Source organism: Canis lupus, chromosome 29 (assembly GCF_048164855.1).
Source record: "Canis lupus baileyi chromosome 29, mCanLup2.hap1, whole genome shotgun sequence".
In the NCBI taxonomy this organism is placed as follows: domain Eukaryota; kingdom Metazoa; phylum Chordata; class Mammalia; order Carnivora; family Canidae; genus Canis; species Canis lupus.
Genome location: NC_132866.1, coordinates 33910488 through 33931411, shown reverse-complemented (window position 1 = coordinate 33931411; position 20924 = coordinate 33910488). Strand labels below are relative to the sequence as shown.

The 20924-nt window shown below is 54.8% G+C and overlaps 3 protein-coding genes across 15 annotated transcripts in view; all 3 read left to right on the top strand.

Annotated features, from left to right (window-relative positions):
* The window catches only part of EXOC6 (exocyst complex component 6), a 223381-nt gene extending 220853 nt beyond the window's left edge, over positions 1-2528 (top strand). For all 13 annotated transcript variants that reach the window (XM_072806090.1, XM_072806089.1, XM_072806087.1 and 10 more), the window contains one exon: positions 1243-2528. In XM_072806090.1, coding sequence (XP_072662191.1) covers positions 1243-1375 — 133 coding nt within the window. In that variant the 3' untranslated portion in view covers positions 1376-2528. The remainder of the gene's footprint in view (positions 1-1242) is intronic.
* A 1661-nt stretch (positions 2529-4189) lies between these two features.
* On the top strand, positions 4190-12141 carry CYP26C1 (cytochrome P450 family 26 subfamily C member 1). Its single transcript, XM_072806086.1, has 6 exons — positions 4190-4393; positions 4921-5145; positions 5652-5927; positions 7270-7425; positions 9308-9637; positions 11726-12141. Exons 1-6 carry the CDS (start codon positions 4190-4192, stop codon positions 12101-12103), a joined length of 1569 nt encoding a protein of 522 aa, XP_072662187.1. The 3' UTR covers positions 12104-12141.
* A 112-nt stretch (positions 12142-12253) lies between these two features.
* On the top strand, positions 12254-20592 carry CYP26A1 (cytochrome P450 family 26 subfamily A member 1). The gene is made up of 8 exons (XM_072806085.1): positions 12254-12413; positions 12556-17204; positions 17388-17612; positions 17844-18134; positions 18222-18380; positions 18892-19026; positions 19637-19789; positions 20069-20592. The coding sequence occupies exons 2-8, from the start codon at positions 17016-17018 to the stop codon at positions 20408-20410; spliced, it is 1494 nt and encodes a 497-aa protein (XP_072662186.1). The 5' UTR covers positions 12254-12413; positions 12556-17015; the 3' UTR covers positions 20411-20592.
* Positions 20593-20924: the final 332 nt, after the last annotated feature.

The following is a 20924-nucleotide window of genomic DNA, read 5'->3' as shown; positions in this document are numbered from 1 at the left end:
TTTTCAACAAAAGAGAAATGTCTAAATGGAGCTTAAAAGCTCAGTCCATTTTAATGACCAAAACATAACCCTTTCTCTTTCCTGGTGTAGTGTCAGTGTGGTTTTATGAGATTGCTGTTTATATTGATGTGAACAAAATTTTGACGCATCTTGTCCAATTAAAAAGAAGTTTAGGTGTTACTTTTCCCTCTCATGATGTGGCAGGTTTTCCTTTCACTTTAATCATATTTCATTTCAGGTATCACTATTAAAATTTTCAGTTTTTGAATTAAAAGTGTTTATTATTTTCCCACATTTTAAAATATCTATCATGTATTTGATTTGAGAGGACAAAAGGAACTGTTTAAAATAAATGTAAATTGGGGATCCCTGGGTGGCTCAGTGGTTTAACACCTGCCTTTGGCCCAGGATGTGATCCTGGAGTCCCAGGATCAAGTCCCCACTTCAGGCTCCCTGCATGGAGCCTGCTTCACCCTCTGCCTGTGTCTCTGCCTCTCTCTCTCTCTATCTCTATCTCTATCTCTATCTCTATCTCTCTGTGTCTCATGAATAAATAAAATCTTAAAAATAAAATAAAATAAAACAAATGTAAATTTATTTTACCATGCCATGAAACACTACTGAGGCCACAAAAAAAAAAAAAAAAAAAAAAAAAGAAAGAAAAAAAATGCTGCTTTAGATTTTCTAATGTTATTTTTCCTTCACCTTGTTTTGCTATGAATGTGATTTGCAGAGTCCATAGAGGGTATGTATTTTAGCATACTTTGTGGGATGATACTAGAAAATATTATATTAGAAAAATTAACATACTTTAGACTTACATACTAATGCAGAAACCCCACTTGAGGGGCAGCCCGGGTGGCTCAGTGGTTTAGTGCTGCCTTTGGCCCAGGGTGTGATCCTGGAGACCTGGGATCAAGTCCCAGGTCTGGCTCCCAGCATGGAGCCTGCTTCTTCCTCTGCCTGTGTCTCTCTGCCTCTCTCTCTGTGTGTCTCATGAATAAATCAATAAAGAATCTTTAAAAAAAAAAACCCACTTGATATAGAGCATAAAATAAAGCTACTAATTTTTTGTGTAATTACTTTCTCTGTATTTTTATTAGTCTCCACTTTCTTTGAAGTATATTTTTCAAGCATAAGAATTAGTATGAGATAATTCAGAGCATGCCAAGATATTTTACTTGTGACAGCATAGCTTTTAATTTCCTTTTACCAAGCTTCTTCATTCACATATATTCCTAGGATGAAGGATACTAGCAAAAAGAACAATATATTTGCTCAGTTCAGGAAGAATGATCGAGACAAGCAGAAGTTGATAGAGACAGTCGTGAAACAGCTGAGAAGTTTGGTGAATGGGATGTCCCAGCATACATAGACTTGGATTGTACTCCGTGACACCAAATCTGTGATTCAACATTGATCTCTAACAAGCACGGGTCATGATAGTTTAATTTGTTTGCAGCATTTAAAAATGCAGTAGAAAAAAAGACACTGATGAGAGATGAAACAAGAAACAAAAATATCATTTGTATGGATTTTTAAATAACTGGATACTATTTTATATATGGAAAGTGTGACATTAATTTTTTCACATTTAGGGAAAAAAGGCAAAATGTAATATATAAATTCGGTCAAAGTTGTGTATGTAACTGATTTTAAACACATTAGAAAAACCTTATATGCCTCTACATAGAAGTATTTTTTTCTATTTAGACTTGAATGTCTTTTCTGTTGTTTTTTTTTTTTTCATCACTATCCAGTTTTGAAATGCCATCATGTCTGATATGGGAGTATTTCACTGTCATTTTGTGGCTTAATTTTTATTTTCATTTCAATATGATTTAAGTAGACTAAATTTTCCAATATTGCAGATTCTGAGGGGAAAATATGCAAATCTTTAAAGATCCCTGAAATCAAACTTGATTTAACTCAGTAAGAATGTGAATTATTTGTTCTGCTTGGGTGGTTTAATTTAATGGTTCTGAATATGAAAGAAATAAAAAGGTGTTTGGATTTTCTAAAAATGCAGTGTTGTTTCTGGTTAGCAGAGTTAATATTTCTAACCATATTATTTGTAGCTGACCCCATTCTAGGATTTATTTGGTTTGGTTTGGTTCAAGTTAAAAGAGGAAAGGAATGAAGTGAGGTAAACCACTTCAGGTGCTGCTTGTGCTAGGGTAGATATGTTTGTACACACAGAAGTTTCTACAGGGGTCAGGTTACTTTATTCAGATAGCAGATGTCAGTACCTATCCTTTGTATGGAAACAAGCCAAACGAAATGAACTCTGGAAAATCTAAAATGAATGTACATTTTCTTCTGTGTAGATTACCGTGGTCCAAATGGAAATACCAGTCTGATCCCAACTTTCTTTTCATTGTATTTATGCTAAATATTCCTTTTGCATTTTCAGGATTTATGCCTGTAAGAAACTTACACTTGACTCTGTAAAATAAGTGTAAAGAATTATATGTACATTTCTTGATTTTGTGAAGAAACATTAAAAAGGTTGAGCAAGTTGTAGAAAATGCATTGCTGTTGAATTTATCCGGAGGTTCCTTATTGAAAACAACTTCTTCCTTTAGAAAGACTTTTATTCCCTGGTTATTGGAATAGGGAGTGTCACCAAAACAAAGATATAAGCATTTATTCTCTTCACCATCTCAATCTTTCAAGTACTTCACATTTTAAAAAACACTACATGGAAAACATGGCAATTCTTGCGGCACAGTAAAATCTGGGAGCTAGAAGAGGAGTGGTGCACAGCTAGCTCTTTTGAAGACTGGAATGTGGCTGTCCGTCGCCTGCCTTCCCCAGCCCCGCGGGACACTCAGGGCGTCTCCCTGGCTTTGGTTGAGGCGTCCCCAGATGCGGGGACACTCCGCTGTTGCACGGCTTGAAGCAGACCACGGTGGGTTCGCAGCCACGATGGTGTGAGATTCACCTTCTTTCGTAATACATCCGACACCCCTGCCCCTCGCCGCCTACTCTCGGGTTGCCCTGTAGGGACCGGGACGCCAACGCCCTGGGAGATCTGGAGCGCTCGGACCGGACGCAAACGGAGAAGCATCTTGGGAGACCGAACGGGGTGGGGTGGAGTGGCCTTCCGAGCGCGAGGGGACGGCGAATTCGGCCCCGGGGACCGGAAAGGCGCCGGGAGATACCCGCTGCTGGCGGGATTACGGAGTCTCGGCGAAGCTTCGGGCCGCAGGGGCCCTGAAGCGGCAGATCAGAAGCGGGTGCGGAGTGGGGATGGGGATGTCGGAGAAACTCGACCCCGGGTATCCCTTGATGTGCTTGCAACGCAAGGCCGCCATCGAAGACCTCAGTTTCTCTGGAAACTGAAACAGCCAAGGGGACTCCCCCCGCCCACGCCCCACCTCAAGCCCGTCAAGGTTTGCGTGCCCAGAGAGGATGGGCACCCCGCCTCGAGGGTGGGGACGGGGGGCGCCGGAGGGCCCGGGTTCGCCCACCCGCGGAGCTGCCGCGTACAGCCGGCAACTTCTGGCGCGAAACTGCAGGCCCCGCCCGAGGATCTGCGCGGGGCGCGGCCCCCAGCCCGGCCCGAGCGCCTCGCGGCTGCCACTCCCCACTAGCCCGTGGGTGAGCCCCCGCTGCCCCCCGCCTCCAATCATTACTCTGCTCCGAGCGCTTTAAATATGCATGGGCGCGTCACGTTGTATGAATCGGGATGGGTCCATAGGGAGGGAGCCAATATCTATATAAATGTGCCCAGGGTGGGCCGAGGAGAGAGGGCGGTGGGGCGGGGGGCGGGGGGCGGGGGCCCGGCCCCGGTGATGGCAGCGCACGTTTGAACCCCGGAGAGTTGCTCCTCTCCTAGCTCGCCTCCGCTCCGTCAAAGGAGCGGGGACCCGGGGAGGAGGTGGGCGGTACCCGCGGATGCCGGCGACCGCGGTCGCGAGGAAGCCGCCACCCCAGCGAGGCACTGGCGTTTGGGCCCCGAAGCCGTCGGACCAGAGGAAGGCCCGTTCCCTAAGGGCGTGCGGTCGCAGCCGCCTTCTACTACCACTGCCCCTAGCGCGAGGTCCTTTCCCGAGGTTCTAAATCTCGGTTTTGGCCCGCAAGCCCCGGGCCCTTTCCGGACCAACAGGTGAGCCCTGGGCGCTGGCAGCGCCCCGGCTCTCGCGGCCCCTGCGCTCCGGCGCCGCCCGGTCCCCGCAGGCTCGCCATGTTCCCCTGGGGGCCCAGCTGCCTGTCGGTGCTGGGGGCCGCGGGCACCGCTCTCCTGTGCGCCGGCCTGCTGCTCAGCCTGGCCCAGCACCTCTGGACGCTCCGCTGGACGCTGAGCCGGGACCGGGCCTCCGCCCTGCCCCTGCCCAAGGGCTCCATGGGCTGGCCCTTCTTCGGCGAAACGCTGCACTGGTTAGTTCAGGTGAGTAGCTCGCACCCCACACGGCCCCTTCTTCCCTGGCTCCCACCGGACCCTCCTCACTCACAGCAGTCCCAGGGTTCCAAGCCGGCCTCATCCTGTCGCCCGAGTCCCAGAGCGTAGACACAGCCCTCGCCTTTGCTCAGTTGCTCCCTTGAAGGGACCGTATGTCGCCGGAGTTCTCCCCAGCGCAACCTAAACACGACCCGACGCAACGCCAGGGTGAACCGAGGGGTTCTAAGAACACTCGCCCTCTACCCTGCAAGCACGGAATAAGGAATCGGGGCACTTCTCAGCCGTGAGGCCTCGGGCGCCCAGGTCCCCATGCTGAGCCTCAGTCTCCTCACCTCACCAATGGGAACAGACCAATCCCATCTACATTTCCATCGGGGCCCATCTGAGATTCGGTTTTGTAAAGAGTGAGGCGCCCGCCTGGAGCGGGGAGCTGCTGGCGAGGGGCGGTTGGGCGGCCTGGGCCAAACCCCCGGCCGAGGCCCTGCGGCTCCAGCCTCGCTCCGCCTCGCTCGCAGGGCTCCCGCTTCCACAGCTCCCGCCGGGAGCGCTATGGGACAGTGTTCAAGACGCACCTGCTCGGCCGGCCGGTGATCCGCGTGAGCGGCGCCGAGAACGTGCGCACCATCCTGCTGGGCGAGCACCGCCTGGTGCGCAGCCAGTGGCCGCAGAGCGCTCACATCCTACTGGGCTCGCACACGCTGCTTGGCGCAGTGGGCGAGCCGCACCGGCGGCGGCGCAAGGTGAGCCAAGACCAAAGAAGGGGCCGTTGGGACGTCAGGCATGCGGTTCCCGGGGAACCTGCTGTGGGCCAGCCGGGGCTAGGTTTTAGGGGCACACTTTGAAGCTGGCAGGGACCCCAGGCTAACCAGTGGTGGCTTTGAGCCAGTCTCTTACCTTTTCCCGCTTTGGTTTATAAAGTCAGGACTGGGACTCAAGGGGCCTTTCATCTCCGATCTTCTCTATGTGATTCTGATACCGGAGTGGTGGAAAATCAGACTCAGAGAGGGACCAGAGACGGCTTCCTGGAGGAGGTGGCATCTGGAGCCTGGGTGGATGGGAGGGACTGTATACATCAGAGAGCTAGAGGGAATGGCGGGCGGGCGGGAGCAAAAGCCAACACATTTAGGTCCTGGCCGCTTGGAAGAGGAGAAGGGGACCGAAATCGGCCTCCTGGCTCCTCTGGAATCGCTGAGCAGAGGAAGCCGAACGGACCGCGGCCGGCGCTCATGCCGCGGGCCCCCCACAGGTCCTGGCACGTGTGTTCAGCCGTGCAGCTCTGCAGCGCTTGGTGCCCCGCCTGCAAGGGGCGCTGCGGCGCGAGGTGCGCTCCTGGTGCGCGGCCCGCCGGCCCGTTGCCGTCTACCAGGCCGCCAAGGCGCTCACCTTCCGCATGGCTGCGCGCATCCTGCTGGGGCTACGGCTGGACGAGGTGCAGTGTGCGGAGCTGGCCCGGACCTTCGAGCAGTTCGTAGAGAACCTCTTCTCGCTGCCCCTGGACGTCCCCTTCAGCGGCCTGCGTAAGGTACCGGCGATCTGGCCTCAGACCTTCCTCTGGGGATCCCAGCGGGGGCTCCCTCGGCTCGCCCTCTGCGTCACCTCCCCGGCGGGACCGAGGCAGGGGCCTGGATGGGGAGGTGGTGTGGCGTGGCGGCGGGCGGCGGGGCTGACCTCTGTCCTCGCCCGCGGTGTGACCCGAGCGGCCGCAGAGCCTCTCCGGGCCGCCCCGCGGGGATACGCGGCGGACCCGCCGGCCGCTGGCTTCCGACCCTGAGTCTCGGGGGCGGCCGCCCAAGCAGTCAGCCCAGCTGCAAGCCGAGCGGCGCCCCTTGGCCTGGCCCCCCGCGCGTCTCTGGAAGCCCGGATGGCTGCGCAACTGATGGGCGCACGAGCGCCGCGACGTTCCTCAGGCCTAGACTGGGTTGAGAGGAGTGGGTTCCCGCTCCCGTCCGCGGCTCGGCGCGCGTTAGTTTCCCCAGCAAAGAACCGCTGCTTCCTCAGACTTCCGAGCGACCGGGCCGGCTGCGTTTGACCGAGAGCAACTGGGAGGCTGCGTTTGCCTTTTCGTTGTCCGTGAGCTGAGGCTTCTCACTGTACCGATGCCTGGGTTTTCCTCACCTGAATAAAAATAATAGTTATGTACAAAGGGGCATGCCTTAGGCTGATCGCCTTGAATATATTTTCTGATTCAATCCTCTCAACCTGCAAAGTGTTCTTCTTCTTCTTTTATTGGTGAAGAAACTGAAGCTCAGAGAGATTAAGTGACTTCCCCAAGATCACACAGTTAGTAGGGGCAGAGGCAGGATTTCAACCAGATCTCCTATGCTCTCAAAGCCCAAGGGCTCAGATGCTTTTGCTATGCTTGCTCCCCGAATCCCCACCCCCTGGCTATCAGCTTAAAGAGGGTAATGCTTAGAACATCCAGTAGTGTTCTCTAAGCCAGAGCTTTGCTGGATGCATCAAGATGTTCCTTCCTCTCTACTCTGGTGCCCACTGCCCCTGCCTGAGTCTAGTGCAGGGAAAGGGCCTGACTAGGCTCTGTGCCAGGCCTGGGGACTGAGAGGTTTGTGACTCTGGGCAATTGCTTGACCCCTCAGCATCCTCCTCTCAGGATGACAGTAACTCTTTGCCTTGCCTCAAAGGTTGAAATGTGATAATCAAGAGAGAATTATGTGTAGAGATCGCGGATAAGTTCTTGGGCATTCACTGAGCCTCTACTATGTGCCAGGCATGGAGCTAAGTTGAGAAGCTTAACACCTGGATCTCAGCAAAGCCAGAAGAGCCCCAGGAGGATGTGGCGGGGTAGGTGTACAGGTCTGGCCCCCTCAGCCTTCCTGCCCCACCTCCCTTCTCTCCCCATGCATCAGGGCATCCGGGCACGAGACCAGCTGCATCGGTACCTGGAGGAGGCAATTGCAGAGAAGCTTCACGAAGACAAGGTTGCAGAGCCGGGTGACGCCCTCGACATGATTATCCACAGCACTAGGGAGCTGGGCCATGAGCTCTCAGTGCAGGAGCTCAAGGTAGGCAGTGGGAAGGTTCTACTTCTTTCTCATTCCTAGCAGGTCCCCATACACATGGGGCATTCTGCCCTCCTTGGGGTCCTATTTGGCCATAGGCACTCCTCAGGAGAGGGGGAAAGAGGAGCCATGGGTTCCAGTCATGGCTCAGCCATAGCCACTAGCTCTGTGGCCTTGGGCCAGTCACCATCCACCTCTGTAAGAGTGGCCCTTGCTTCCAGGTTCTGGCCATAAACAGCTCTGCTTTCCCCACCCCCTTCTCTGTCACTTCACACCTTTGCCTCTGCTGCTCCCCACCACCACCACCACCCCATATGAAGGCCTCTCCATTCCTTTTCTCTACAAACCCTAGGGTTCAGGGTCAAACTACACATCCTCCTTGAAGCTCCCTCTTCTTCCCAAAATCGACATTCTTCTTCCATGAGCCACCTTGTCACCTGGCACCTTTAACCTGTTTTGCCAACAGGAGGTCTCCCCTGAGAATTAGAGCCCCTTTCCAGGTATGTGTAGAGCACAGGCAGTGGAAGTAAGGAGAGAAGCTTTGGAGTGGCCCCTAAAAGCTGTTGGAGAATGCAGAAAGGAGTAGAGAGGTTGGAGAATGCAGAAAGGAGCAGCAGGGGAAAGTTAGAAATGGGAACACCCCAACCCTTCCAAAAGAACTCCCAGTCTTTCTCTGGGCCTTAATTTCCCACTTTTCAAGAGCCATGAAGGGTAGGGTTCAGCCTTAAGTTTCTTCTTTGAGTATGGGGCTAATAATCTTGATTCTGATTCCTGAGTCATGAGATCTGGAGGTATTCAGGTGGTTAGAAGTAGATGAGCAAGTGGGCTCATGAGTCCTGGGAGAGCCCTCCCCTGTGAAAAGAGAGTGCTTGACAGGGCTGGTGGGCAGATGACTGCACCCCCCCAAATCAGGCTTCTTTAGTTCTGGTCTGGGCCTCAGGGGCAGGCCAGGCAGATTAGGCCTAGCCAGGAAGGATGTTGGGCCTCCCATGTGCAGGGCAGGCGGTTAGCCTTGGACCAGGTCATTCATTCTAGAGACGTTATGATGTGTCTGCCGGGCATCAGGCTCTATGCTGGGACTGAGGATATAGCAGAGAGCAAAACACAGCCCTTGCTCTTGAGGTGTGGGAGGGCCGGGGTACACATTCATTCTATGATCAGACAAATCAATGCATGAACACAAACTGTGCGGGCCACCAGGAGCTGGCAAGACATAGGGAGGCAGTGAGGGTGAGGCTGGGGCTTGGAGGATGAAGCCACCAGGCCCCTTCTCTGTCCTTCTTGGACAGTGCAGACCTGGAAGAGGTTTAATACTCACTGGACCACTCCACTAAGCAGGAGGAGGAAGCCACGATGCCTCCTCTGCTCCGACGGAGGCCCCACTCCTGCTGCAGAGGCTTTCCTCCGCCCTCCCACCTCCAACCCAGTTCACTGTCACAACGCCCAGCAGGGGATGCAGGCAGCACCACTGGGTGGTTAAGAGCTCGGGACTCCCGAGCCCCAGTGCTTGGGACTACCCTGAACACCTCTCAGAGCCTCAGTTTCCACCCCTGTAAAACGAAGGCAGTAATTGTGTGTCACAGAATCAAAGGACTTAACACACTTAAAACCCTAAGAGCAGCACACAGAATAAATTCCTAGCGCTGTCTCTGGGAGTCCTTTCAAAGCAAGGGGATAGATCCTGGTTTTGGTCATTGCTGTATGTGGCTTTCTGAAACGGCACGCTTGGGATTCCATCGACTCCCGGCCCGCGCACAGAGCCGCCCTCTGGCTTTTGCGCAACGGTAGATTTGGGCCCTTTGCTCCCCAGCCACGGGGCCGGGCGGGAGGCCTTGCGGCCAGGGCCCGCTGCCGCAGACTCAGCGCCGTCCCGGCTGTCTTGCAGGAGACGGCCGTGGAGCTCCTCTTCGCCGCCTTCCTCACCACGGCCAGTGCCAGCACGTCCCTCGTCCTGCTGCTACTGCAGCACCCGGCGGCCGTCGCCAAGATCCGGCAGGAGCTGGCGGCGCAGGGACTGGGGCGCGCGTGCGGCTGCGCGCCGGGGGCCGCGGGGGGCGGTGCGGGGCCCTGGCCAGACTGCGGCTGCGAGCCCGACCTCAGCCTCGCGGCGCTGGGCCGCCTGCGCTACCTCGACTGCGTGGTCAAGGAGGTGCTGCGCCTCCTGCCGCCGGTGTCCGGGGGCTACCGCACGGCGCTGCGCACCTTCGAGCTCGACGTAAGTGCGCGCGCCTGCCCCGCCCCCCGCCACCTGTCGCGGGGCGGGGCCGGAGGGATTGGGCCCGCGAGGTCGCCTCTCCCCACCCCCCACACCCCCCACCCTCGCCTCCGCGCCCCGAGCCTCCGCTTTCCGCCCAGAAAATTAGCCGAGCCAGGTCCCACTTCCCGGATGGATGCACGGTTGGAATCCACACCTGGCGAGCCAAGGCGAGGAACAGGTTTTCTTCCGTGGCAAGGATCAGTCCCCTCAATTAGAACCGAGTTTTTTTTTTTAATATTTTATTTATTTATTTGAGAGAGAGACAGGCAACCCACGAAGCAGGGAGCCTGAGGGGGGACTGGATCCCAGGACTCTGAGCCGAAGCCAGACGTTTAATCCACTGAGCCACCCAGGCGCCCCTAGGGCCCAGTTTTAGAAGAAAAACATACTTTTCTCCGCGCAGTACGCCCCCCTCCTTAGCCAATGAGTGTGGGTGGGGAACAAGGAGAGCCCCTCCTCCCCACTGTGTCCCATAGCCACTTCCCTACTGCCTCACAAGCTCAAGAAACCCATGCCTGGTTCCATCTCTCTGGGACTTTGGGCAATTCCTTCTTCACTCTGGGCCTCAGTTTGTTTTCTGAAAGTGGTCTTGGTCCCTTTGAGCTCTGTCAGGTAGTGCCAGGGCTGCAAGGCACAGTGGCAGCATCAGAGTGGAGCCTAGTTTTCCAAACCCAGGGTGTTTGCCTGAATGGTTGTCCCTGCAGACAGAGATTGGATTGGGTACCTCCTTCCTTGAGCCTTACTTTAAACAGTCCCTGAACATCTGTGGGGCATTGCATACCAGGGGTCCATTGCACTGTAGCTACTGGGATTCTGCTGGGATTCTGCTGCTACCTGTTCCTCGCCTTGGCTCGCCAGGTGTGGATTCCAACCGTGCATCCATCCGGGAAGTGGGACCTGGCTCGGCTAATTTTCAGGAGTTCTTTATGGAGAGAATGGAGGTCAAGAGGATAACTTCATCCCAAACTGGTGTGAGGAAGATGGTGGTCGTTAGTTAGTCTGGAATAACACCAGAACATTTTGGGTGCTGACATTTGACATGGAGCAGTCAAGTGTTAGGATGGGGACAGCACACCAGCAGAGAGGGGACCACCCAGGCAGAGGTGGGTGGATTAGTGAGGTGTTTAGAAGTGTCTTGGATGCTGCATCTTGAAATTCAAACTTCATTCTACAGTCTAAGGGAAACAGAGGAAGGGGAGCACAGTTCCACCAGGGGGAGTAGAGGGGAAGCCATCCTCCAGTTTACAGATGGGAAAAATGAGGCCTAGAGAGGTGAAAGAGGGAAAGTGAGTGTGGAAGAGCTCTTGTTTAGGCTAGGGAAGGAGGATAGTGGAAGGAAGGAGAATAGTGTAGGGTAGGGTGGGATGGGGGGGACGTTGGAAGACACATCAAAAAGTAGAATAGTTGAAAAAGCTGAAGGTGGGTAGAGGAAGCATGAAGGCTGCCTTCCAACATTTTAAAGATGCCTGGGTTTAATTCCCATTTGCATCTTCTTGAAGTGTGGCCACCAGACCTGAATATTATGGTACAGTTAATGGATGGTGGGGATGGGGGGTGTTAGAGAGTTTTCAGTTCAGTGCAAAGAAGAGCTTTCTAATTGAGCTGACCATAGAGGAATGAGGGTCCCTGTCATTTGTGTTGTTCCCGCCCAGGCAGAGAGAAGGTGCGAAAGTGGAACTTAGTTCTCTGGATCTAATGTCACAAGAAAAAAAAAAAAAAAAAAAGACCAAACACTGAAACATAAACAACAGATAACATTTAGTGATCATTGATATACATATATATGTCAGACTATTATTCTAGTCTCCAAACAACAAAAAGGGCATTTTGGGTCTTATTTTATCAAATAAGAAACAGGCTCAGAGAGACTGAGTATCCAGCCTAAGGCCACACAGCTCACGGGAGAAGGAGCTGACATTGGAACGCAGAGCGTTCTCCTAGCTTCGGGGTTAGACATCGGTTCCTGCAGACCTGGGGTGGAGGGTCGATTCAGAACTCGATTCCAAGCGCCTCGTATTCAGGCGGGTCCCCTCACTTCCCTTGCAGGGTTACCAGATCCCCAAGGGCTGGAGCGTGATGTATAGCATCCGGGACACGCACGAGACCGCCGCGGTGTACCGCAGCCCGCCCGAGGGCTTCGACCCCGAGCGCTTCGGCGCGGCGGGGGAGGATGCGCGGGGCGCCTCGGGCCGCTTCCATTACATCCCCTTCGGCGGCGGAGCGCGCAGCTGTCTCGGCCAGGAGCTGGCACAGGCTGTGCTCCAGCTGCTGGCGGTGGAGCTGGTGCGCACGGCGCGCTGGGAACTGGCCACGCCTGCCTTCCCCGCCATGCAGACCGTACCCATCGTGCACCCGGAGGACGGGCTGCAGCTCTTTTTCCACCCGCTCGCACCTTCGGCGGCGCGGGATGGGCTACACCTCTGACCCGGGGCGCTTCGGAACAGAAGTCGGCCAGTGGCAGCGGCGCGCTAGCAGCGCCGCCCAGCTGCCGTTTCATAGTGCCGGCGCGGGCGCTCGCTCACTCGTTCAACAAACGATCGCCCATTGCAGCTCCGTGCCAGACTTTGAGAGAGGAGCAGCGCGCGCCTGAGCCTCGGCGCCCGGGAGAAGTGCCGAGGTCGGTGAGAAGGTGCCTCCTGCGCTCTGCGCCCTGGGGAAAGACAGGCCGTGAGCCTAACCTTTCAAGCCTTTCCCAGGCTCTTCTATGTGGAGGACTGAGTACAGGTCTGACAAAGTAAGCCCCAAGCTCTGAGGGCTCAGCAAGTGCATAGACCTGGGGTGTGGGGAGGGAAACTGTGGGTACCTAGACTGGCATCTGGCACATTCTAAGAGCTCTCCTACCCAACTTTCTTAACCCAACATGTCTGCTAACCCAGGATTACCAGATGCCGGCAGGGATGAAGTGAAGAGATCTTCACTAGGAGATGCGGGGCCTCGCCTTACGGTTGCCTGGATCTTGGGGGTGGCGGGGAGAATTGGACTGTGCCAGAGACCCAGCAAATGCGGCTGGACCTGTAACCGTTGGGAGGAAGCGCATCTCAGGCCTGGCTTTGGGCCGGAGTAAGACACACCGAGAAGGTGCCCAGCGGAAGGCCCTCAGGCAGCTGACCTCGGCTTGGTGCTTGGAGGCCACTCTGCCTGTCTCAATTTCCGCGGAAACTTAGAACTGTGGGGCGCTTCCGGTGCTCTAAATGGCTCAACATCACTGCTTCTGCTGGCAACTTCTTAAAAAGCAAGAATTCCTACTTCAAGAACACATTTAATCTTCCCATATATACAGGGGAGAATAGGCACATCGAGATGTCTCTAAGGTTGGACTATTTTCACACAGGTTGAGACATAATCAGAGAGGTTTGGGTTATTTCTACCAAAACTAAGAAGGCCAAGAACAAAGTTTCCTGGTAGCAGTGGAAGGAGGAGGCTAGGACTTAGCTGGGCAGCTGCTCTCTGGCTGGAAGGTGTAGGGTAGGGTTTGGAGGATACCTAGGAAAGACATCCCCCTGAAAACAGACCCATTCCAGAGTGTGCCAGACCTTTCCTCCTGAGCATAGTCCAAGAACTGGGTTGAGAATTATCCCCATATGAGTTGGCTGCAGGGACCTTCCCATTTACTACCTCTACCTCCTCTGTTGCATATGAGAAATAGGCAGAAGACTCCCCTGAGGAGCTGGCAGTGGGATCCTGGACTCCTTAGCCAGTGCTCTCCTCCCCCTCATCACTGACTCTCTGCTCCAGCCTCTGGGCCTGTGGCCATCACCTAGAGCTCAGCCCTTCATCCTTTCATAGTGATTCCTAGGTTGGCTTAAGGACTCCAACACGAGGGGTTTCCACCAGTGTTTAAATCAAAGCCAAGAGCCTCCAGTGTCGCCATTCCCAACTGCCCAATGCAACGTTCCACCCGTCTTCAGACAGTCCAGGGCAGCTGGACGTGATGGGTGAGCCAGGGAAGTTGTGGCCCAGGCCCGGAGCTGACCCCTTAGTGAACCAGAAGGAAGCTGGTGCCCTCCTGACCTTATGCTTGAGGTGGTTCCCCGGGGCCAGAAGGAAAGGGGGAAGCAGCAGGCGCAGGCAGGGTCGGTAGCTCAAGAGCTCAGCGGGCCCTTCCGAGCTCGGCTGACACTGCCGTAACCCCCATCCAGGGCAATTCATCACCTACCACTGACCACAGACCTGGCGCCAGGCCTTGGGATCGGCAGGCATTGAAGCAAAAGTGGCAGAATTGGGGCCTGCCCTCAGGGCGCTCCTGAAGCCACAGAGATCACGTTGGGGCTGAGAAGCTCCCACCAAGCAGAGGGGGCAGGAGGACTAGGGCTTGGGGTTGATTCTGATTGGGGGAGATAAGAGCAATATGGGGAAGAGGTTCTCAGAAGCCACCATGGTGTATGTGGTTCCAAGAGACCTGGTTTGCCTGTCCTGGGATCTGTACTAACTATAAGCTCCTGTAGGGGCAGCTCCAATTTCCCATTGATAATATCCTTTTGGGTAATTTCAGGGAACACCTGAACTCCTGTTTTAGGAGCTCCAGATTCTCTGAGGAAGGAGCATACTGGTTTTTTGCCCTCCTGGACTGCATCTGCTTATGGAAGAGGTAGACAATAAACCAGCAAACAAAAGAGCTCAAGAATGTCAGATGGTGCTAAGTGCTCTCAAGAAAATAAAACAGGTCTGTCATACGCAGTACCTAGGACCTAAACTCTGCAGGGTGGGAGGGGAAGACTTCTGCAAGGAGGTGACATTGGACTTTGGAAGGAACCAGCCAGCAGTGACCTGGGAAAGGTGCTCCCTAAGCAGAGAAAACAGCAGGTACAAAACCCAGCTCAGAGCCGGGAGGTTGGCAGGGGTTGCCAGAGGGGAAATGGTGGAGGAAGGGTGCTCACATGACTCCAGTCTACTTTTGGGTCTTCACTCCCCTCTTCCAGCAAAAAACTACTATTCACCCCCAACCCTTAGCAATGGGGAGGCTGTTTTGTAAACGTCTTGGAAATCGTTTGTTTTCCAGTGAACCACTCCTCCTCCTTGCCCACCACCACCCAAAAAAGCTTGGCAAGTTTTCTAATCAAAGTTCTTATCTGGCTGATAATTTATTGACCCCTTTCCCCATTCTAGATGTTCTTTAATGATCTTCACCCTCACATTTAATCCTTTTCTGCCGGACGCCCCCGCTGGACGCCCTCTCGGGTCTCGATGGGCACATTTATTAAAACTCTTCTCCCTCCCCCAGCAATTGCCGCACGCAGGGCCCACTCATCTTGTGACCCGGCGCGCGCTGAACTTGGCGAGGTGGCCCTGCAGAGTTCACTCGGATGTCACGGTCCGGCCTGCAGGGGTCACAGGCAGGTCAGGCCAGAGGATTGGGAATGGGCCCCAGGTCACGCCCCCGCTCGCCGGTTTTGCTCGCCGGTTTTGCTCACCGGCCCGAGCTCCGTCTAGAATCCGGCCCAGGATTTCTGAGAATTACTTCTAGCGCGTCCCGCCCGGTTCCTGCCGGTCCCAGAAGTTGGCCAGCGTCGTTAACAGCCGCCAAATCGTTAGAAGAAACGACAGTGGTAGACACCCTTCCCTAGAGCGCCTCTTATACGCCGCGTAGGGTTACGGGGAAACTCTGCCTTCCAAACAAGCCCTTCGGCGACTCCGGCTTGCAGCGTTGCGGGGACTGTGCGGTCCCTACCACCCCACACTGTCCAATCGCGCCGACTTTGGGGACCACCACGGGATGGCCACGTATTTCACAGCTCATAGGATCGAAGAGTTTTCCATTTCCAAGGGACGCCTTCAAGGCGTGCGGTGTGCTCCTGCAAAAGCCGGAGTTTCGTTGTAAACAAACGTACTTCATTGTTTCGTTCTGGGAGCTGCCGGTGCGTGCAGCGCTCGAACCAAGGATGCGTGTGGGCCGGCCAGGTGGGAAGTGGGGCGCCCACGTGCACTGCCCGCGGTGTCCGAGCTCCCCGCATTGGCGGCAGTAGCCGCTGACTGCAGTTGGGCAAAGGCTAGAAGACCTGCTTTCCCGTACGGATTCCCCCAACACTCCCATTAGGGGCCGGCAGAGGCCTGGGGTTAGGGTCGAGCACCCCTCTCACCCGTGTGGCTTTGGTGGATGGGAGCTGGGAGAGCAGAGGAGGGCTCGTGTGCCCCGGGTCCAGGTCATCTTGGTGAAGTAATCTAGGGGAGCTGGGAAAAGTATTTGCAGCCAGGAGCCCCTTTCCGAAAATTCACGACTGCCCCGGGGTGTAGACAGATCTGGGAATTACCGCCTGCATATTCCGGAGAAGGAAAGAGGCGCAGGGATGTGTGGTGACTTGCTCAAGGTCATGCAAGCAGAGATGGAACCGGTCCGGGAGTACAGACTCCCAGGCTTTCCTTATTTGCCCAGGTCTAGGGAATCCCCGTCCCCTCTGCCTAGCTGGGGCTGTGAGTCCCAGGGCCCTCGCAAGCCGGCGGGTTCGAAGAGCGCCCGTTGCCTACCGGTGGATGAATTGCCCCCACAGTCTCCCACTGGGGCGTCAGAGTTGGGGCTCAGACTTGGAGAGAGTTGCCCCTGGAGTCCTGAGGGCCCTGGAGGCTCTCTTGTATCCTTAAGTCGGACCTTCCAGGACTTCATGAGTGCGAGTGCTGGTCTCCTTGAGGAATCTGGGGAGCTGGGATCCATGAACCGCCGATCATTTCTGAGGTGTCCCCTCCCCCTGGCTCTCGCTTAGGTCGTGGACCTGGGCTCCTCTGCGGGATCTTCGGGAGAGTCGGGAGGTTTGCGTTTTGCTCTGCGTTCTGGACCTCAGTTTCCCCCGTGTGGGACGTGGCAGCTAGTCCGTTCCTGAACGCACTTCCCTTTGCTTCCCCAGCAGGTGGAAGGGAGCCCACGGGGCGCCTGAAAATGGAAAGCCCTTGATGGCAGCTCTGGGCTGGGACCGCGCGTCGGACCCCAATCCCGCGCGGGGGATTCCAAAGGGACTGCCAGGAAGCCCGGGGCTTGGAGTCCCCGCTCCCCGGAGCCCGGGCCAGCCTCAGCCGTGGTCTGGAGCTCCGCACACCTTGTAAGGGTGGGGGGTGGGGGTGAGGCAGGCTGCTCCTAGCCCCGCACCCCAGGAGGCGCGCTCCGAGGGAAGCAGCCACCGCGCCGCCTCTGCCTCGGCGTGGAACAAACGGTTAAAGATTTTGGGCAGCGCCTCGCGGTGGGGAGGAGCCAGGGGCCCAATCCGCAATTAAAGTTGAACTTTGGGTGAACTAATTTGTCTGACCAAGGTAACGTGGGCAGTAACCTGGGCCGCCTATAAAGCGGGCGCGCGGCGGGATTCGGAGCGCTGGCGGCGGCGGCAGGTGGCGCGGGAGGCCGCGGCGCGCCATGGGGCTCTCGGCGCTGCTGGCCAGCGCGCTCTGCACCTTCGTGCTACCGCTGCTGCTCTTCCTGGCCGCGATCAAGCTCTGGGACCTGTACTGCGTGAGCAGCCGCGACCGCAGCTGCGCCCTCCCTTTGCCCCCCGGAACTATGGGCTTCCCCTTCTTCGGGGAAACGCTGCAAATGGTGCTGCAGGTAAGGGAGCTTGGGCGGGACAGGACGATTCTCAGGAGACAGACTCGGCTCCGGGCTCTCAGGAAGCCGGGGTAGGCGTCCCAGAGAGGGAGGTGACCCGGGCTAGGATCGGGGCTAGCCGGACGCGCGGCGCTCCCCGGCGCCCCCTCACGCCCGCCTCTTTCCTCCGCTCTGCTTTCCCAGCGGAGGAAGTTCCTGCAGATGAAGCGCAGGAAATACGGCTTCATCTACAAGACGCATCTGTTCGGGCGGCCCACCGTGCGGGTGATGGGCGCCGACAACGTGCGGCGCATCTTGCTCGGGGAGCACCGACTGGTGTCGGTGCACTGGCCCGCGTCGGTGCGTACCATCCTGGGCTCCGGCTGCCTCTCCAACCTGCACGACTCCTCGCACAAGCAGCGCAAGAAGGTGAGGGCGGGGGCGGCGGTGCCTAGGCAGAAAGGGGGACCCCATCCGCTGGAGGGGTTGGGGCGAGAGATGCCGGGGAGCGCTAGAGAGATGCAGGAGGTGTCCGGCTCAAGCCCGGTTTAGCTTTATCAGCCGCGAAGCGCCTTGGGTCTGGCGGCCGTGGGAGGTGGCTGGAAGGGGATCCCGGAAGGCGAGGGGGCGCTTCTAACACTTTCCCTCCTCGGAGCTCAGGTGATTATGCGGGCCTTCAGCCGCGAGGCGCTCCAGTGCTACGTGCCCGTGATCGCGGAAGAAGTGGGCACTTGCCTGCAACAGTGGCTGAGCCGCGGCGAGCGCGGCCTCCTGGTTTACCCCCAGGTGAAGCGCCTCATGTTCCGCATCTCCATGCGCATCCTGCTGGGCTGCGAGCCCCGGCTCGCGAGCGGCGGGGACGCCGAGCAGCAGCTGGTGGAGGCCTTCGAGGAAATGACCCGCAATCTGTTCTCGTTGCCCATCGACGTGCCCTTCAGCGGGCTCTACCGGGTGAGGGAGCTTGCAGGGTGAGGGGCTGGGAGCGCGGGGGGCGCGGGGCCGGGCGTCCGCTCACTGCCGTGCGCTCTCCGGGGTCAGGGCATGAAGGCGCGGAACCTCATCCACGCGCGCATAGAGGAGAACATTCGCGCCAAGATCTGCGGGCTGCGGACGGCCCAGGCGGGCGGCGGCTGCAAAGATGCGCTGCAGCTGTTGATCGAGCACTCGTGGGAGAGGGGAGAGAGGCTGGACATGCAGGTGGGTGGCAACTTCAGGAAGAGGCGCTGCGGGATTTGGTCCCCTGGCTTTCCAAGGGCGGTGCCGAGGGTCCCCCAAAGCGCACGTCCGTCCGGACTCCGGAGTGGGCAGAGCGCCCAGACACCGGGGGGTGGGACCCGGAAGGCTGAGACACCCGGTCGGGAGAGCTGTGGGAGAGGCTGCAGCGGAACGGGGAGCATCCCCTAGCCCTACCAGGCTTTACAGGGAAAGTTGGAATTTGCAAAATGTAAATAATGTTGGGCGATTTTAATACAACCAAGGCTTTCATTCAAGAATTCCCTGTGTAGTGAGATTTTACTGGCTTTCCTGCTCGAGCCCAACTAAAGGGACTATGCATTTTGTTTTAGAAATATAGTTTTTCTTGGCTTTCTGTCAGCAGACTTTTAGCCCTTCTCATCTTCTTTCTAGAACTTTCAGTTCGGTTCTAAGTAATCGCTGTGTAAAATTGAACGCAGACTTGTAAAAGATGTTTGTCTTATTCCGTCTTTAGGCACTAAAGCAGTCCTCAACGGAACTACTCTTTGGGGGACATGAAACTACAGCTAGTGCAGCCACATCTCTGATTACTTACCTTGGGCTCTACCCCCATGTTCTCCAGAAAGTTCGAGAGGAGCTAAAGAGTAAGGTAGGAGGACACCGGGGTTCCCTATTAGCTTAAGAAATTCAGCTGCTGCGTGTCCAACTTGCCAATATGTAAGGGTGCCATCTTCCCTGAGTATTTTGAAAGTGCAGGGTCAGGGGGTGGGTGGGCGGATGGGGAAAGATAATTAGCTTTGTGAATAAAAAGGAAGGAATTTTGAACTGTGATTCCGCTGAGTGTGTGTGTGGGGGTTGATCCTTGTATTCCTTCTCCTTCTCTACTTTGTGCAGTACGTTGGAGATTTTCAGATAGATTCCACTTTCTTGAATTTGTGTGTTCAAGGGCGTGACTGGGAACTCACTCGTAGGTGGCAGTGATAGTAGTGGTGGTGGTAATGGGGGTGGGGAGGGAGGGGGAGAAGCTAGGTGGTTCTAAGTGGGGAGCTGCTTTCTCTTGGAATTGTAAATAGATAGTGGATTTGGGCCAAGGGGTGGAGGCAAATGGTCTTTAGCTGCTCACAGTCTCCCCCTCACCCTCTCCCATCACGGGGCCCTGTGGGTCTAGCCGCCACTTAAGTAAGTCCTGTTTACGTCTGCTGGGCTGATTTTATTGGAGCACAAAATAACCGTTCACCTCTGTATGACTGTTTTGATAGGGTTTACTTTGCAAGAGCAATCAAGACAACAAGTTGGACATTGAAATTCTGGAGCAGCTTAAATACATCGGGTGTGTTATTAAAGAGACCCTCCGACTGAATCCCCCAGTTCCAGGAGGGTTTCGGGTTGCTCTTAAGACTTTTGAATTAAATGTAAGTTAAAAGTTCTCTTCCCGCCCCCCCCCTTTTGTTGTGCTTTTAAATCTCCCCTTTGCTTCCCTGTGCACGGGCTTAAATTTCTTCTGTTTCTGGTATCATTATCCTGCCTCGTGGGGATATGTGTTTCAGTAGTCTGAAGGTCTGTCTGTCCTGTCTCTCTCCTCACGCCCTCTTTTTTCAACTCATAATTCCTCCGGTTATCAGCGATGGCTTTTTGTTGTTGAAAGTTAGATTCCAGTGTGTCAGTCCTGGGGACTTCATAATCTTTTGCAGGGCTACCAGATTCCCAAGGGCTGGAATGTTATCTACAGCATCTGTGATACTCATGATGTGGCGGACATCTTCACCAACAAGGATGAATTTAACCCTGACCGGTTTATGCTGCCTCACCCGGAGGATGCATCCAGGTTCAGCTTCATTCCATTTGGAGGAGGCCTGAGGAGCTGTGTAGGGAAGGAGTTTGCAAAAATTCTTCTCAAAATATTTACAGTGGAGCTGGCCAGGCATTGTGACTGGCGGCTTCTAAATGGACCTCCTACAATGAAAACCAGTCCCACCGTGTACCCTGTAGATGATCTCCCTGCGAGGTTCACCCACTTCCAGGGGGAGATCTGATGGGTGCGAAGGCCCAGACCTCAGACTTATTTGCGTTTTTACATGGTGTCATGTTGATTTTATTATATTTAATTTCTAAATGTATATTATAATATTTATGTGTCTCTACTACAATACCACAGTCTTTAAATATTAAAATAATGAATTTGGATAGCTTCCAAATAAAGTAAAATCTGAAGGTGCTTGTCTTGCATTTAAGATTCCTATGGGGGAAAACTCTGGTTTTATATTTGTGTATTTAACCAGATTTCGAAGTGTCTACATGCATGGTTTTATTTGTAATCTGTGCGTATCTATTTTCTTGTGAGGAAGAAACTTTAGCTGTTATTTCTCTGAATCCTCAGTAGAAAATCTAATGTATGTGTTTCTGAGTTAGTCCAAAGGTAACTTTGTAAATGTTTCTATGGTTTAGATACCCCGTTTGGAAAATCTATCAAAGTTCATTTTAGATTTTTTTTTTTTTTTTTTTTTTGCTTGCTTGTCTTTAGGGAAAGATGAGTTTGAAAAGGTAATG